The sequence below is a fragment of the Acyrthosiphon pisum genome, chromosome A1 (genome assembly GCF_005508785.2).
Source record: "Acyrthosiphon pisum isolate AL4f chromosome A1, pea_aphid_22Mar2018_4r6ur, whole genome shotgun sequence".
NCBI classification, from domain to species: domain Eukaryota; kingdom Metazoa; phylum Arthropoda; class Insecta; order Hemiptera; family Aphididae; genus Acyrthosiphon; species Acyrthosiphon pisum.
The window spans coordinates 122,138,936-122,155,762 of record NC_042494.1 but is presented as its reverse complement, the minus strand read 5'-3'; the positions used below and the strand labels follow the sequence as shown (position 1 = coordinate 122,155,762).

Here is a 16,827-nt window from a genome sequence, read left to right as displayed (position 1 = left end):
ATAATAGTATGGACATACTTAACCTCAAACGTATACAAGAAGAAAGTTACGTTCCCCGTATCATTCAATAAAAACATTAACACATGCGATGTAGGTGGTAAATAAATATGGTCTTAGAGTATTAAGAGAGTATTTAGAATATTAAAAGAAATATAAAATAATTTATCAAAAACTATACCTATTATATTATTGCGTAAAATATTTTTACAATATCCTATAAACAACTATTCGTCAACCAAAAACGCGAGTTATCGTCATATTATTATTATTGTCCATTATAGAAATGTCATAATAATATTATAAGTGATTTCAAGATTGATACTTGTTATATTAAGATCAATATAATTTTACACTGACGAATGGCAATAACAAATATATAAAATACATACCTACACGGCTACACTACAATTGTAATTTTATTAACTTTCATCATAATTTAATATTTTGTTTTCAATATTATACGTAACGGCCGTTGACATTAGTCAATTTATTCTTGTACGGACATTTCTATACAAACTCAGTGGCATATCGATAGTGTGGCATGACGGGCAATGAACCACGGGCCCATTGTTCTAGGGGGCCCTTCAAGAAATGTATTTATTTATTTATTTATATTTACGGGTCTTTGGAAAAACAAAGTTAGATATATACAGATTTACAATTAAATCTAGTTATAAGCACTAGATAACAAAAAACATTATAATTATAAAGATAAAAATACATATTACATAGGTATGGTATAAGCATTAACAGAGGCGGGAAGCGTCAACATTGACAAGAGACATTAATCTTGTGATAGGTTCATTCGCTAAATATATAGAGGTGTAAGAAGTAATGCAGAAAGGAGCATTATTTCGAGAAAAACGTTGAGGTACTATAAAATTAATAAGGCTTAAAAGATAACGCGAATCTATGTTACCTGACAACAATCCATTCAGAAACTTAAACCCTAGAGTGATTCTCCGCGATTAGAAAGGGTATCAATATTGAGGAATTTGGAAATAGGGGCGTAATCGTGAGGCTGATGGTGTATATGTAGAATAAACCCAGCGAAACTAAGGAATTTTCTTTGCACCATTTCAAGTTGTCGAGAGTTGCCTGCGGTATGTGGATTCCAAAGAACAGCACCATACTCTAATATAGGACGGACAAGTGAACAAAAAAGAATTTTTAAAGATTGTCCTAGCTTAAAGTCGTGAGCCAATCTCTTTAGGAACCCAAGCATTTTGTAAGCTTTACAGCATATCATAGTGATATGCGGTCCCGAATCAAGAGAACTGTTGAACTTAAACCTAAGTAAACTATCATTTCAACACGGGAGATTTCCAAATTATTTAGACTGTAAGACCAATTAATTACAACATGTTTCCTAGTGAATGACATAATATGACATTTATCAAGATTCAAAGTTAAGCCTAGTTCTTGAGACCATTTGTAAAAATAGTTTAATATCAAGAATCTAAAAAAAACCAGATCACTGTTATTTTAAATCTGATCCTCAAATTTTACCTCGAAGATCGGTTCTTTTCCGTACGTATAGGTTCTTCCTTTTCCTCTCCTACTGAAATAAAAGCAGGCGTACCACAAGGCGCAGTAATTGCTCCCCTACTCTTCAATATCTACATCTCTGACCAGCCTACCTCACCCCATACTTTAGTCGGTGATTTTGCCGACGACAAAGACATATTAACAATCAGCCCAGATCCTGTTTTAGCCTCATATTACATACAAGATCATCTCAACTCCCTTGAATTGTGGTACAAGACACGGGGAATAAAAATGAATGAAACCAAATCCAAAGGTTTATCCAAAAAGTTATAGTTAAGTTAAAAAGTTAATTTATTTTAACTTTTTAACTTAACTAGTTAGTTTATTTTTTAATCAACTTATGAACTTGACTAGTTTAATTTACAGTTGAAATAACTTTTTTTAAGCTTTTCTCAGTTGATTTAAAAAAAATCCATCAAGTTAAAAACATTTTGAAATTTTTCGTTTATACGTAAATATTACGCTATATCAGTATAAAATAAAAATAATCCAATACAAAAACACAAACATTCCTGTTCTATATACATAGGTCTTGGTAACATATTTTTGTGTATACTAAATATTAATATATTTTATTAAGTAGTACATTATATATTATGCGAGTTGCAATTATAAATATTTTTAATAAAATTAATAATTTTAAATTACAAATTGACAATTGTTATGTTTTAATGTTATATAACTTATAATATATGTGAAGGTCATGTAATCATCTTCATTTATTATGACATTCAATTGCTATACGATATAAAAAAAATATATTTGTTAAATTATTAATTTAAGATGAGTATCTCTCTCTATGGTTTCAATCCGTAGATTGGTTTGCAGCCATCTTCCAGTCTTCTCTCTTATCTGCCTTCCTTTTCATTTCCACATACGAGTTACATCCTTGGTCCTTTATTATCTGTTGAATGAATTCCAATCTTGGTCTACCCCTATGGTTATTTCCCTCTATTGTTCCTTCTATTATCAATTTCAACAATCCTTCGTGTCTCATGATATAGCCTATCCATTCATTCCACCTTCTGACTATGTTATTCCATAGTAACTTTCCATTTGATAGTCTTTCCAGTACTTCTACATTGGTAGTTACTCTGTCCATCCAGCTTATCCTTAGCATCCTTCTATAGCACCACATTTCAAACGCCTCAAGTCTTCTTTTTTCCTCCGTTGTTATTGTCCAGGTTTCACACCCGTACAGTACAATACTCCAAGATGAGAATAGTTTAAATTAATAAATAATAGTAAAGTAAAAGTAAAATGGTATACAGTGTACATTATGATAAAAGTTCAATAAAATAATTGTTTTAAATTTATAAATTAGAAACTAAAAAGACACATTCACTCTTTATATGATTTACATACTAATCTTTAAAAAAAATAGATTAACTTTTTTTAAACTGAGTTAAGTTAATATTTTTTTCTATATTAACTTTTAACTTATCGAGTTAAATTTATAATTTGTTAACTGTTAACTTTTAACCTATCGACCTTGTGTCCTCTTAACTCAACTTAACTTGAGTTAATTATTTTCATTAACTTGCTCACCTTTGACCAAATCCATCCACGGTACCTTTGCACTTCGTCACGGAGTATGCCCAACACTTTACCTCAATAGTCAACCGCTTCCTCCTGCTCAGAGTATACGTTTCCTTGATATCCTTATTGACCGCTATCTCACCTGGAAACCTCACATAATTAGCAAAACCCGTACACTTAACGACTGCTTCCGACTCCTTTGACCACTTCTAACATCTGAAACTCTTCAATAAGCTCCTGCTTTACAAACTCCTACTCAGGTCTCAGACCCATCTGGACTTATGGGATTCAACTATGGGGCGCTGCAAAAATTTTGAACATCAACTGCATTCAACGATTCCAATCCAAAACTCTACGTACAATTCTAAAAGCGCCATTCTATGTCTCTAACCACACCCTTCACTCTGATCTCAAAATACCATTTGTCTCTGAACTAGCCAAAACTCACTATAAACGTTTCAATAACCGCCTAGCCCACCATAAGAATCCCTTAATCTCCGATCTATCATCTGCTTCTATCCCAGGTAACCCATTTAAAATACTTAAAAGATAGTGGTGTCGCGACCTGTTAGCCTAACTATAAATCCTACTCATGTCGTAGTACCTCCGCTGAGAGGCCTCTACAGTCTGTCAAATCTGCCTTTTTTATTTTTATTTTTATTTATTTTAAGCTATAAACCATCAATTGTTCTTATAGTTCTTTTTTTTAACAGATTGGATAAAAAACATATGAACCAAAAAAAAAAATTATTTTAAAATTTAAAAACACGTTAATATTTAAAATTAAATTTCTTTAAAATATAATAAGTTTAGAATAATGACTGACACACTGTTTTATTTTATAGATTATTAATTCATCTGTTAGTAGTGTTAGTTCGTCGACGTCGGTGATATTGTAATAAGTTTTGTTATAACGGTATTTGTTTTAAATTAACTAAATTTGGTTCATAATTGAAATTGGGCACAGACGCACAGTAGACCTATTATAGCAGTAAAACTAAAGGATCTTTTGAAACTTAAATAGTAGATCCTTTTAAAAAAATCTGGTTTATAAATCGGACTCCATGGCTGTGTTATTCGATTATACTTCAAAATGTGCTATCGAGCAATTTGGACTACTGCAGCTTATCGTGATTATGGAAACATATAGGTAGTAGAAAGCATTAATTACTTATAAGCTATAACCTATTAGCAGGGTCGAATCTAGAGATACATTTTGTGGGTGGGTGCATGTTCCTCATGGTGAGTATGCATTTATACAACTCAAGGACCAGTGTATTATATTGCTATCGGCGTCAGAAGTTCTATAGTTACACCGCTGATACAAATTATTATGCGAACATGCAATAAGAATTGCATACCTAGCACTTCATGTGTGATGGACCGTGTCAATATTTTGTATTTTAGATTTTGACTGTAACGAAAAATATAATATATTATTGTTTATCATACTATAGTCTTGGTAAATAATTGCTATTATACAGAATAACTTTTAAGTTTTACTCAAATCAATGCAGTTTATGTATCCGGTATATACTTGCATGTTACTTGTACTAGTAGGTATAATATAATATAAGTATTATATATAACGAATAAACTTGAAAAACAAGGAAAAATGTGCAGTGGTTATTGATTGCACAAGTCTAAACAACGAATATCATTAATTTTTTTTCAAATTTAATTCATATAACAATAATTATTAACTGTTATATAATGAGCGACCGTAGTGATCCGTTACCAAATAAGCAATTTATTTGCACCAACGAAATATTTCCGCAATGACGATAAAAATTGAAATATGATTTTATTTTAATCGATTAATAATTATTATTATGTAGGTATTTAGCCAAGACTTACGATTATTTTGAGACAAGATCGTTGATCTGTGATGCCGGTTAATGATTTATTTGGAGCAAAAAATCATCCATCGTAAGCGACGATCCAGAAGTGGGAGATTATGAAACGCATCGAATTATCTCGCAAACGAATGCATTTATTATTATTACAATTACGTTCGATACTGTCAGAACAACATAATCATCCTGCAAATGGATTGATGAATAAAACAATCGGTTATCAGAAATGATCGTCGTCCTACACGTAAGTCAAACAAATCGTACTAATAAAAGGACTAAGAATAAATTGTAATTATATTTATTTCACTTTAAGATCGTTGCATTATGTTGGTTCACGTTACGGTCGTATGCCATCGAAATCATACCTGCCTCGTACGCTTGGAGCACGTTTACAGGACCCGTTTCCGGCCAAGTACACGAAGTCAAACCTTGGAGTCAGTCTTCGCCGGCATCTTCGTACTCAGAATTCGAAGGTGCAAACGAAGAAAGCAATCATTACGGGCCAGATTATGTGGTAATGTACCTACAGCTTATTTTATTTTATTCCTATATAGTATGAGTATAGGACTGCCGACTGGGATTGGAATTTGGATTGATCTGGGTACTTACCTATGGTTTAAATGTTTATACCAATGTATTATAAAATTCAATAAAAAGAGTATGTAGTGTGAACAATGGTTTGCCATTAAGATTTATTTTCCAACTTTATAACAACTAAGAATTAATAACAATTTTATTTTAACAGAAACCTCAATTCAATAATATTTTTAATAAAATAAATGAATATTTCCGGTTTAACTCATAGCATTGATGAAATAAAAAAATTCAATGCATGATAAAGTTTAATAATATATTTCTATTACTCATTAGTAACTTATTTTTCTTTTAGTATTTATAGGTGGATTTAACTAATTTTTATGATAAGCAAATCACGTATTAATATATAATGATAATTGTAATATTATTTCAAATGTACTGTTATCACTTATCAATTTATAAAGTTATAACTCATGCAATACCGACGACCGACGTACAATAGAACGGATAGTGGTATATAATTGTATAAATAGTTTAAAATAAATATAAATATTTTTAAATTTTCATTGCGTATAGAAAATAATAATAAGTATAATTTATTATAATGAGTAAATTTTTAAGTAGGTAACTTAATATTTTTTAATTACAACAAAAAACCTAAAAGCATAATATTATTTTTCATTTGATTATCCACCATTTAAAACAAATCTTGAACTTCAAATATGCCTTAAAAAAAAAAATAAATAATCTATTATATATTATTTTTGATATTTTTAGATTTCTGTAAGGAAAAATTATGAGGAACTTTGTGTTAATTATAATTATTGTATATTAGTTATATTAAACTTGAAAATTGTGTGCATTTTCGGCTTGACAATATTTTGAACATTTATGTAATTTTAACGAGTTTTGTAAAAATTCGAACTTCAAACACTTGTATTTTGAAAAGTAGTGGTATATTTTTACTTTTACTGTTTTAACAGCCCCCTCCCCCCAAACCTTACCAGAAAGTTAGAATTAAAGTTGAAGAATCGTAATTTTTACTGATTCTAAAAGCTACATCAGATACAAAAAACAAAACGCACATCAATACATCATTGTAAAATAAATACGTTAATCGCTCCGCTCAGGATAAAATAATAAATAAATATTAGATAACTTCTTATATAATTTACCATAATCTACAGTCACATAACATTTGATTACAAACAGTAGGTACCTAACCTTGTTTTATTATTAAAACTGGTCGGGATCGAAATCATGAAAAAAATCAAAATTAATTCATTGGTACCTATAGTAAACTAATGAAATATTTTTTATAAAATATGCATTTATTGTTTAAATATCATAAATCTAAAATCATCGATGTAATATTTTAAATGTTGACATTATAAATTTAAATTATTTATTTGTAAACATACAATTGTCTTAATACTTTATTATACCAAGTCACGGACTTTATTGTATAATATAAGTTTATTATAAAAATGTTTCTATTTAAAATTGAATATAGGTACCACTAAACTAGTTATATAGTCTAGGGCTTGAAAGTACATGCACTAAAAATTTTAAATATCTAAAACATGTATTATAATCCTTAGTAAAACGCAATAAATATGGTTACGCATTTTGTATGCGGAGGGGGAGGGGGGGGATCTGCAGAAAAACTATGTTTAATGTGTACAAAAATGAGATATTTAAGAAATTATAATCCCTAAAAAAAGGTGATAAGTATTTGAAAAAAATAATTTTTGGTGATAAACGAGTCTCCCAAATCTACATCAACTATCGTGTACGTTTGATAGTGTGATATCCTATGGTCCTATTTATTTACTTAATTTTGCCATGAATATACATTAATATTATATTTGTTAAGCATTTTCTAAACAACATTTTTGCATACGTATATTTTGTTTATAATGTTAAATATTTATAATTGTTAAAATGTTTACCCATTTGATGAGTTTTTAGAATCTGTACAACATTTCTATAAGATCTATTCCAGTAGATCAAAAATTGTAATAATTGTAATTTTTTTAAGCCATAATTTAAAAAGCTAGGTATTTGTATGAATTTATTTGATAGTTACCAGCATTTCTTTTGTATATGGTCCTGGTAGGTGCCAGGTGGTAGTCCACATGATACCTATATAGTATAATATATTCAAACGTAATAAATATTATTTATATATTACTAGCTGCCCGACCTTCCTCCAGAAGAAATTATTTTTTTATATTTTATTTTAAAAACATATGACTATTTTTTGTCCATACAAATAATATAATATAATTACATATTGTAGTTATTGTTATTGCTAATTTCTGAAAATTATATATCTTACATTTTGAATTCAACCACTGGAGTGGTAAATTTTATTCTTTTTATTATAGAATAGAGATAAGGTAGAAAAAAATGTAACAATAAATTATTTGCTCAATGAATAATATATATTTCAAATGGAAAAATGCAAGTGCAGACAAATCAATAAATAATTAATAATAATAATAATAACAATAATAAAAAAACAAACAAACCGGTTTACTTCGTCTCCAAAAAATCGTTTTTATATATATAGATCTAGACCAATAAAATAAAGAGTTCATTAATTTTCTATCAGTCTGCGATGATATATATCGTGAGTTTTAAAAATATTTATCTTAAATCTATTAGGAAGTAAATACTTCAGTGTGGTTGGAATTTGCAATGCACAAATATGACGGTTAGCAATAACCCCCGTCCAGCCGTCCACAACTTCTAAATTTGACGGACAATAGTATTACAGAATAATACAGATACACCAAACATACTCATCTCAATTTTATAATTTTATAATTCATTCAAACTATGATTTTTAGTATTTTTAAGTATAAATTTATAATAAATGATTAATGACTAATGAGTAATGATCGCATATTTTAAAAATACTTGAGAGATGTTCTTTGGAGATACATCCTTTTTAATGTAAATTGTTAAGTATATGATCTTATTTTTAAATGTTAATGTATCTATTCAGTAATCGAGTAGTTTTTAAGTTATTTAACCTTGGAGTGTATACTAATACTACTAAGAACAATAGATCCATGATAATGATTCCGATGATATGAGGGCGGGGCTATCGACATTTTATAATTTGTAAAAATAGACTTAGTTGAGATTTATTTATATTCAATAACTCGTTAAAATAACGATTTGGATACATAAATATCAAAAATTCATAAGCATTATCAAAAAAAATCATCAGTTTATAACAACTTTCGGCACAAAAAACTTTTTATTAGAGCCATTCTCGTTGTAAAAAAAATAAATTTGTATCACTCCAGGATACTTCTTAAAATATAATATAAAAAAAATTTAAGGATTTAAAAATATCAAGCATGGTACAATACTTATTAATTCCGAAAATCAGTATTTGAATAAATGTATCATTAAAGGAAAAAAGTGGTTGTAAGCAACAAGCGTGCCCGGAAAATCACCATGTTCGCAGGTATTAAGTATCGACATATCCGTTATATAAATGTATTGACACAACACACAACTCATTCGTGCCCAAAACCATTTTCGCCCCAAATCATGACACACAATATGCACCCGATTTAAATCAGAGAAAAATCGGACAATGTTGCAATTTATTGGGTAACTTTATTTAAAATCTAACATATTTTTTTATGATCAATAAGGAGCCAAGACGTAAAGACAAAAATGAACGAATACATTTTACTTATAAAACGTGGAATGAGTTCGGGAAAAAGAATTCAAATAGTATAGAATACTTATAAAAAAATTGATTATATATTTAGGAGGATTGATTAATTATAATTAATAAATGTTTGTATTTGTATTATTGACATTCACAATTTTTAAAAAAAATTGAATACCAAGTATAGTACCTATAATATTAATATCAAATAATATGTAGTTTTTTTTACAATATTATATATTATATTTTATTATACATTTTTTACGATTTTTTCTCAGTTTTCACTGATGATGTCGGTCAATGTTTTATGTTACATTAGTGATTTTTTACTGTATAAAGCAGAAAATAGTTTTTTATTTTGAGCACAAATGCCCTCAACTGTCGTGGCCCAAATGCGCTACTCCCATTTATTTATACTCGTATTACAACGATCATTAATCTTGTATATGTTGTACCACAGGCGAAACCCCATTACTCGTTCGCATATGGCGTGGAGAACCCAAACACGGGCGACAGCCACGGTCATTCTGAGACGCGGGACGGTTCGCATGTAACCGGCGAGTATACCGTAATGGAACCGGATGGCGTGTTAAGGCGGGTGCTGTACACAGCCGACCCCAAAAACGGTTTCCGAGCGTCCGTCCGGTACGTCCGACCCGACGGCGAAGAGTCACCCAACCGCGACCATGGTTATCACAGCGGCCCAGAACGGTTACCGGGGCCGCCTCCGCATCAGCAGCAGCACTCCGAGTACGAGTCTGATGGCGGTGGCGGCGGTGGTGATGACGACGAACCGCGTCCGTTCGCGTTGCAGCCACAATCGCTGTCCCCGTCGTCCGAGTACGAGTCGGATGTTGACGGAGAATCGTTCGCGCCGCAGTTGCCACGACCACAGCCGCTATCGTTGAACTTTGGTTTCAACAAGTACAACGACGTCAATAACAACAACAACAACAACAACGTCGACGACGATGACGACGACAACAACGGCGACTACGGTGGAGGCCGCCCGTCGGGGTTCAAGTTCCCGTCGCCGTCCAGTCCGTTCTTCAAGGCGCCCGACGCAGTTAATGGTGCGTCGACGAAAACTGACCCAATATTGGTGGAATGAATTTTTTGTTTATTTAATACCATTATTTAACGCCAAACATGGTTGTAGAGGGTCTTATACGCTCTGCGCCCGCGATAGTTGTGTGCGATAGCCGATAGGTATAAGAACGTGCATTGACGTGTACCTACCTAAATATTATGATATTACTATATTAGAGTTAAACAAAAATTAGCCCAATAACGTAACTTAAAAGTAAAAGATACCAAAAAACCATTACAACAAAATTGACAAAACAACGATATACAATTTTGAGAATTTTATCCCACATATATGTATCTACATGTACTATCTATAGATATTATGAATTTATAAAATACGAGTACCTATGTACCTACTCTAATCTTTGTAATTTCTCCCCGTGGCAGAACGCAGGTTATATTGTTTGTTTTTAAGTAGGTATCCAAAGTTATAATTGGAGAAAACCGTGCTTTAAAAAAATACTGCCATGCGTTACCGTTTATCGTTAAGATTAACAAAGCAGTAAAAAAGCACAAATTTGACCTGCACAATAGGTTAATCGATAACGATTAGATACAAGAACGTATTCGAAAAAACGCACCGGTTATCTAACATATAAACAATAACAGATAGACCGAATTCTACAGAATTTTATTATTTGATGTCGATAGTCGAAATTACATAATTTTTAATCTGAGTCTACGAAGCGTTACGACCGTTTAGTTTCTTTCCATACAGAAGATGTTTTTTACGATTGTTGTGATTATTTTGTAGACCGTTTAAAACAAGCGTTTATGCAATGTCGGTTTGTCCGTTCACCGTGAAATCCCACGAATCGATCGCAAACCTCCAGTCTAAAGACGGATCGATACGGTGCAAGTATTCTTCAGCAGACAATGACGATGATCGTGGGCACTAGGTGTCAAAAACCCTCCCCTCCAAAAAAAAAAATTACAAAAAATCCATAAACCTTGCAAAAACCACCTGCCTAACAGTCAATTTTTTTTTTTTTGCCTTGTTCTTTTTCAGATTCGGGTGATTACGGGGACGGTGAGAAGTACTATCATTGGCCGGGCACGCTGGGCACGCCGCCACCACCGTCGTCGCCGTCGTCGTCATTTGGTTTGTCATCGTCACCATCGCCGTTCGGTTTTCCGCCGTCTGCATCCCCCTCGTTTGGCGGCGACGGTGGCCCGGCGACCGCTTCGTCAACGACACCGTTTGTCGGCTTTGTCAAGCGGCCATCACCGACGGCGCCACTGCCTTGCCGGCCTCAGCCACCACCCAGCCGTGCGCCGCTGTCGTCGAATATTATGAGCTACCAGACGGGCCACTCAAACAGTCTGCCGTTGTACGTCAAATCTTCGGCCGACCGCGAGCTCGAACAATTCCGGTCGCTGCATGTGGACATCGACGACGACGATGACCACGACGACATCGAAAACTACGAATCGGATGACAGCGACACGGACAACGCGCGCGTGGCCGACGTCGTCCGTCTGTCGCCATCCCCCAAATCGGCACCGTCACCTTCGCCATCCACGCAGACGTCTACGCCACGGCCGCCTTCCCTAACGGCGTCAGCCATTGCTAAGCCACCTGCGGCTTCTGCGCCGTCACCGTCGTTTCGCCGGCCACCGTCGCCGCTCGACGCCCTCGACCTGTCGCCGTCACCAACCATGACACCCATACAGCCTACCATTATCGACATCGATGTCTGACCCACTGCCACAAACGATACTATGATTCCATCAACACAACTACTATAACCGCAGTCGTAGTACTAAATTACTATAGGTACACTACACAAATTCTATTTCAAATCGTTAAGTTTGATAAATTCTATCGGAAATTGATTGCGGAAACATTTTCACATAATTTACGCCCCCCCTTCTGTCAAAGTAATTTAATCAATATCGAACAATCTATACGGTGCATTCTTATTTGTCATCAAAAATGTTGTATCGCAACACTGATGCAAAATGGTTAAATTATCTCGATTTATATTAATAATATAATATTATATAATATTATATTATAGCACACGAAGGCTGCATTTCTAGTTACCCGTAGGAATCTATCAATACAATTTAGAGTTTTTGCATAATTACGTGACATTCAATATTATGCGCATTGCAGGATGTTGTTGCACTTTTATATCTCGCAACATTTTTCAACGGTCAATAATTATATAATAATGCGTGGAGTATGTCGAGTGTCGAGTGTCCTATTTGTTACCTTCTGTTTTCAAATTTATTTTGTAAAAAAACATTCATTTCACAATTATTGGGGGTTAATAATTTGTATTCTAATGTTCCGTAAACATTCACTAAAGATTTAATGAATCAACAGCGAGCTAATGGCCCATAATTGGTTGTTTACATTTTAACGACTCAATAAATTATTCAATTTTCATATAATTGCAATCCAGCATAAGTACCCATTACGTTATAAAAAGCACTACCTTTATCTGCATTTTGAGAAGAAAATTCTTCACATAATAACTGGAATGAATAAATCACGTATTATAATTATTATACTATATAGATATATATTTGAATTAACATTCGCGTGATTTATATAATATCTTAAATTCTAAACAACTACAATATTAATTATTAATATTTTTAATTTCGATCTTATAATTATGGTAACCAATTTACAACCAACAATACTATATTATATTACATTTACATGTACCTACACACGTGTTCGTCAAAGTCGTAGATCTTACGTATAAAAATGTATATTATACCGATACACCGAGTATTACTTTAAGGATATGATGGGTGGAGGATACGTTTGCATGGTTTCACCCGCAGATAGAACGGTCAATTCACCTATCTGAAACATGTACAAGACAATAATTATAGATCGTTTTACCAACAGTTTACATATCCATATAGTACTAAGTTGCTTAGGTACATACTATATGGATATGTATCCGAACGAATTAGTGTATATTATCAGGGGCCTATTTACGGGGGCGGATATGAGGACAAATCCACCCCCATGGCTCTTTAAATACACTTGTATTATTATGTTATAATATTATCATATTATATTCTTATCTCTATCATTACATTATTACGTGAAGTCGCCGTCCGTAAATGACATGTTGCGTTAATTTAAAATAAAAAAAGATGATACTGAGGTGTATTAATTATTGATCTCGTTTAAAAGCATTATAACAATTAAATATCAATGCGTTCAAAATCGATTTCGAATAGAGTTGTGATAGCCTAAGATGCAACGTGATTTCAACATTTTCCTAGAATCGAGGTTCTTTTGGTTATATACGTTTTTCAGCATTATTGTCGTTTTCCTAGTAAAATTTGCACATAAGTTACCAGGAAAATCTAAAAAATCCATATCATAATTATATCATAATCTCAATCAACAATGTAAATAGATATTGCATATTATATAGTTGGTACTTCTGACCTATGCAGACTTAAAGATCATCTGTTTAGAAACTAGGTAATTAATTATTTTCCAAAACAAAAATAATGTGTGAAAAAACTATTAGCTACATGACAATTTTTTTTATATATATTATTTTAAATATAAGGTTTATACATTATTTATATTTTGATAGGTAAGTAGGTAACTCATTCAATGTCGACGAATGAAAGATTAATATACAATTATTTATAAACATTTAAAAATACATTTCATAGATAAGTCTGTAATTATTGTAATTATAATTTTAATTATTATAATATATTCTTATCGTAATTTAATTCATGAATAGTTTGTCTATAATATTATATATATATACACTATACAGTGACACCTTCCTTAACGAATACCTCTAAATAGCAATCGCTCACTGACAGTGGACTTTTTTTTAAAATAACCTACAAACTTTCTACATACTGAACCCTCTGAATTGTGTACAACATTTTAGCGACCAAGAGTGTTGTGCATTCAGAAGTTTCATTATATTTATTTATATAATATATATATATATAATTATATATTTTAGTTTAATTAATTTAATTGTTTTCAAAGTGATCTATTTAAATGTTTGCTTACCACAACATCGGTTGGTTGAGTTAATGCTACGATCACCATGGAAGCCACTCTTTCGGGCTTCATTGACAAATTAGATTTTTTATTTCCTCCTACATTTCCGACAGCTTCAGAGTTTACTTTTCCGGGATTGATACTCTATATGAACAAATGTGACATAAAATACGAATTATTTTATTATCCGGGCATCGATAATTATAATTGTTAAAAACAAAAATGCTTGAACTCAGAACACATTAGTGACTGAGGCCAACCACCGAGCCATTTCAGGCCCCCTTACTAATTATTATTGCTGTTTAAATTGTATTATACATACAGGTATTTAAATTTCGTGCCTACAAATAGAAATTTTATAAACATGGTTTTTAATTACAACTATTCTTGAGACTTACAGTTACTTTGATTTTCGACCCAGCATGAGCAAGTTCGTGTCTAAGCCCTTCAGTCAAATACGTAAGTGCAGTTTTCGACGAATTGTACACTTTCTGTCCTGAGAGTGGTAGCAATGTGTACCCAGCGGTGCTAAAAACAATACCATATTCTATATCAGATTACTGTTTTTCCACTTTTTTAGTATATACATAGTTGCACTGCATGATAACATTAACAACGAAATTATTAAGAGTATACTGAGTAGGTATGCAATATTAATACAGTTAAATAATTAAATAATATACTACCTATACAAATATAGTATTGAATATTGATTATTAATTGTAATTTGTGTTATTTAATGTAGTAAAAATACATATAATATTAATTTTTAAATTATTAAATTGAAGCATATTTAAATGTCTATACTGTCACTATACTTGTTTAAATAAATAATTTATTTCAAATAACAGTATATAGAATATATATTTTAGTGGTACCTATATATAACCAGTAAATCTTAAATATAATTAATATCATACATTGATTAGGTGTTAAAATGATTAGTGTTATGCTTATTCTCAATTTATTATTTATTTAATTATAGGTACTCTACCTGTTTATATTTATAATGTGTCCATCTATAATACCATATTTATTCATCGATTTGTATGATTCCCTGCAGCATGTAGTTACTGCTATAACGTTGAGATCGAACAAATATCTCCAGTCATTTGTTTCGCCGTCTGAAACATGAACCTTAAATTAAAAGATTTTAAACCCATAAATTTAGGTAACAAAACGTATAATTTTTGTGTTTATTTAACATCAATTTCTTAGTACTTTCGTATATTTTTAATAGGTCACTGGTCACGTACGGTCATACCAAATAATTTCATCAAGATATACAATAGTTAACTAGGTAAAGGTATAAGTAAATAAAGTAAAAACATGCAATATGTTAGTTTACTACAATATGTTACTACAACTTGGACGCACCAAAAATAAATCCCGACTTAAATGCATCATTTTTAATCTTTATCTGCCACACGCAATTCGATCGACGTAAATTCCCACAAAATATTGTATTCGTAATCCTTATTCACTTTAATAATTTGTAACTACCAAAACCATACCCCAGATATTGATGCAAAATATACTAGCTATCAATAGAAAATATACGTCTTGACTTGTAGTTTGGAAGATTAAGTTACAAAGCACTTCAGCTTATAAAAATATTCATATTACATGTTAAGTTAATGACTTTTAATTTCTTGTAGGTGAACATTTTAAATTTCTTTTTGTAGAATTTGATTTTTTTAAATAATATATAGGTATAGGTACATATCTGCTTATATAGGATCATAAATACATTAAAAATGTTTGAATTTCTTTTAAAGCTCACCCCAGTGCAAATTAAACTGCCCCTGACCCCCACCCCTTTCAAAATAAAAAAAACCTCTGGCGCCGCACAGTGCTTGAGCTGCAGTACATAATATTATATTACTTATATACGCACCCAACATTTTGCTTTTAATCATTATGCCGGCATTATTGATCGTGACCGACACTCCTTGGCCGATGGTGGTTTCAATCCACTTGAACATTTTCAATATTTCCGATTCGCGAGTCAAATCACATTGAACCGGGTAGATTTTAGCCACAGATGATTGTAACTCATCGGAAAGTTCCTGTACGTAAGAAACGGATTTAAGATGGTTATTAATATTTCGTTAACCTTATGGTTCAATGTTAAAAAATATCAAATCATAACAAATTGCAGAAGTTTTAAATTTTGGAAACCTCATCAACTGCCAAGCACTTCATAGTTGATATATAACAATAAGAATAATACCTACCAACATTTAATTTTATAGTAGTTTTATAATTTTAGATTCTGAACGAAGTGATGAATGTATTGATTTTACAATGATGTGTGTTTTTTTTTTTTTTTGTTTTTTTTTTTTTTTTTTTGTGTCTGACGACAACTTTTGGAGCAGTAAAAATGCTTCGATTTTCAAAAGTTGTACCTTTTTCTGAAAGGAAAGTGAATCTAGTTGGTACTTTGGGGGGTCAAAAGTGAAAATTTCCCAATACTTTTCAAAAGCGGCAGAAAAACCTTAAAAAAATAACGGAAAAACGCGAATTTTTACGCAAAACCATTTTTGACAAAA

At 31.7% G+C, this 16,827-nt stretch overlaps 3 protein-coding genes across 3 annotated transcripts in view; 2 read left to right on the top strand and 1 right to left on the bottom strand.

The window, feature by feature from the left end:
- The first annotated feature begins 5,169 nt into the window (after positions 1–5,169).
- On the top strand, positions 5,170–10,689 carry LOC100573965. The gene is made up of 3 exons (XM_029486335.1): positions 5,170–5,187; positions 5,257–5,457; positions 9,527–10,689. Exons 1-3 carry the CDS (start codon positions 5,170–5,172, stop codon positions 10,286–10,288), a joined length of 981 nt encoding a protein of 326 aa, XP_029342195.1. The 3' UTR covers positions 10,289–10,689.
- A 356-nt stretch (positions 10,690–11,045) lies between these two features.
- Positions 11,046–11,967, top strand: LOC115033556 (vegetative cell wall protein gp1-like). The gene is made up of 2 exons (XM_029486334.1): positions 11,046–11,154; positions 11,276–11,967. Exons 1-2 carry the CDS (start codon positions 11,046–11,048, stop codon positions 11,965–11,967), a joined length of 801 nt encoding a protein of 266 aa, XP_029342194.1.
- Positions 11,968–12,771: 804 nt separating this feature from the next.
- Positions 12,772–16,827, bottom strand: part of LOC100160733 (3-alpha-(or 20-beta)-hydroxysteroid dehydrogenase-like) — a 13,597-nt gene continuing 9,541 nt past the window's right edge. Inside the window, 5 exon segments of the mRNA NM_001162622.1 lie at positions 12,772–13,090; positions 14,285–14,419; positions 14,674–14,803; positions 15,270–15,399; positions 16,173–16,344. Coding sequence (NP_001156094.1) covers positions 13,016–13,090; positions 14,285–14,419; positions 14,674–14,803; positions 15,270–15,399; positions 16,173–16,344 — 642 coding nt within the window. The 3' untranslated portion in view covers positions 12,772–13,015.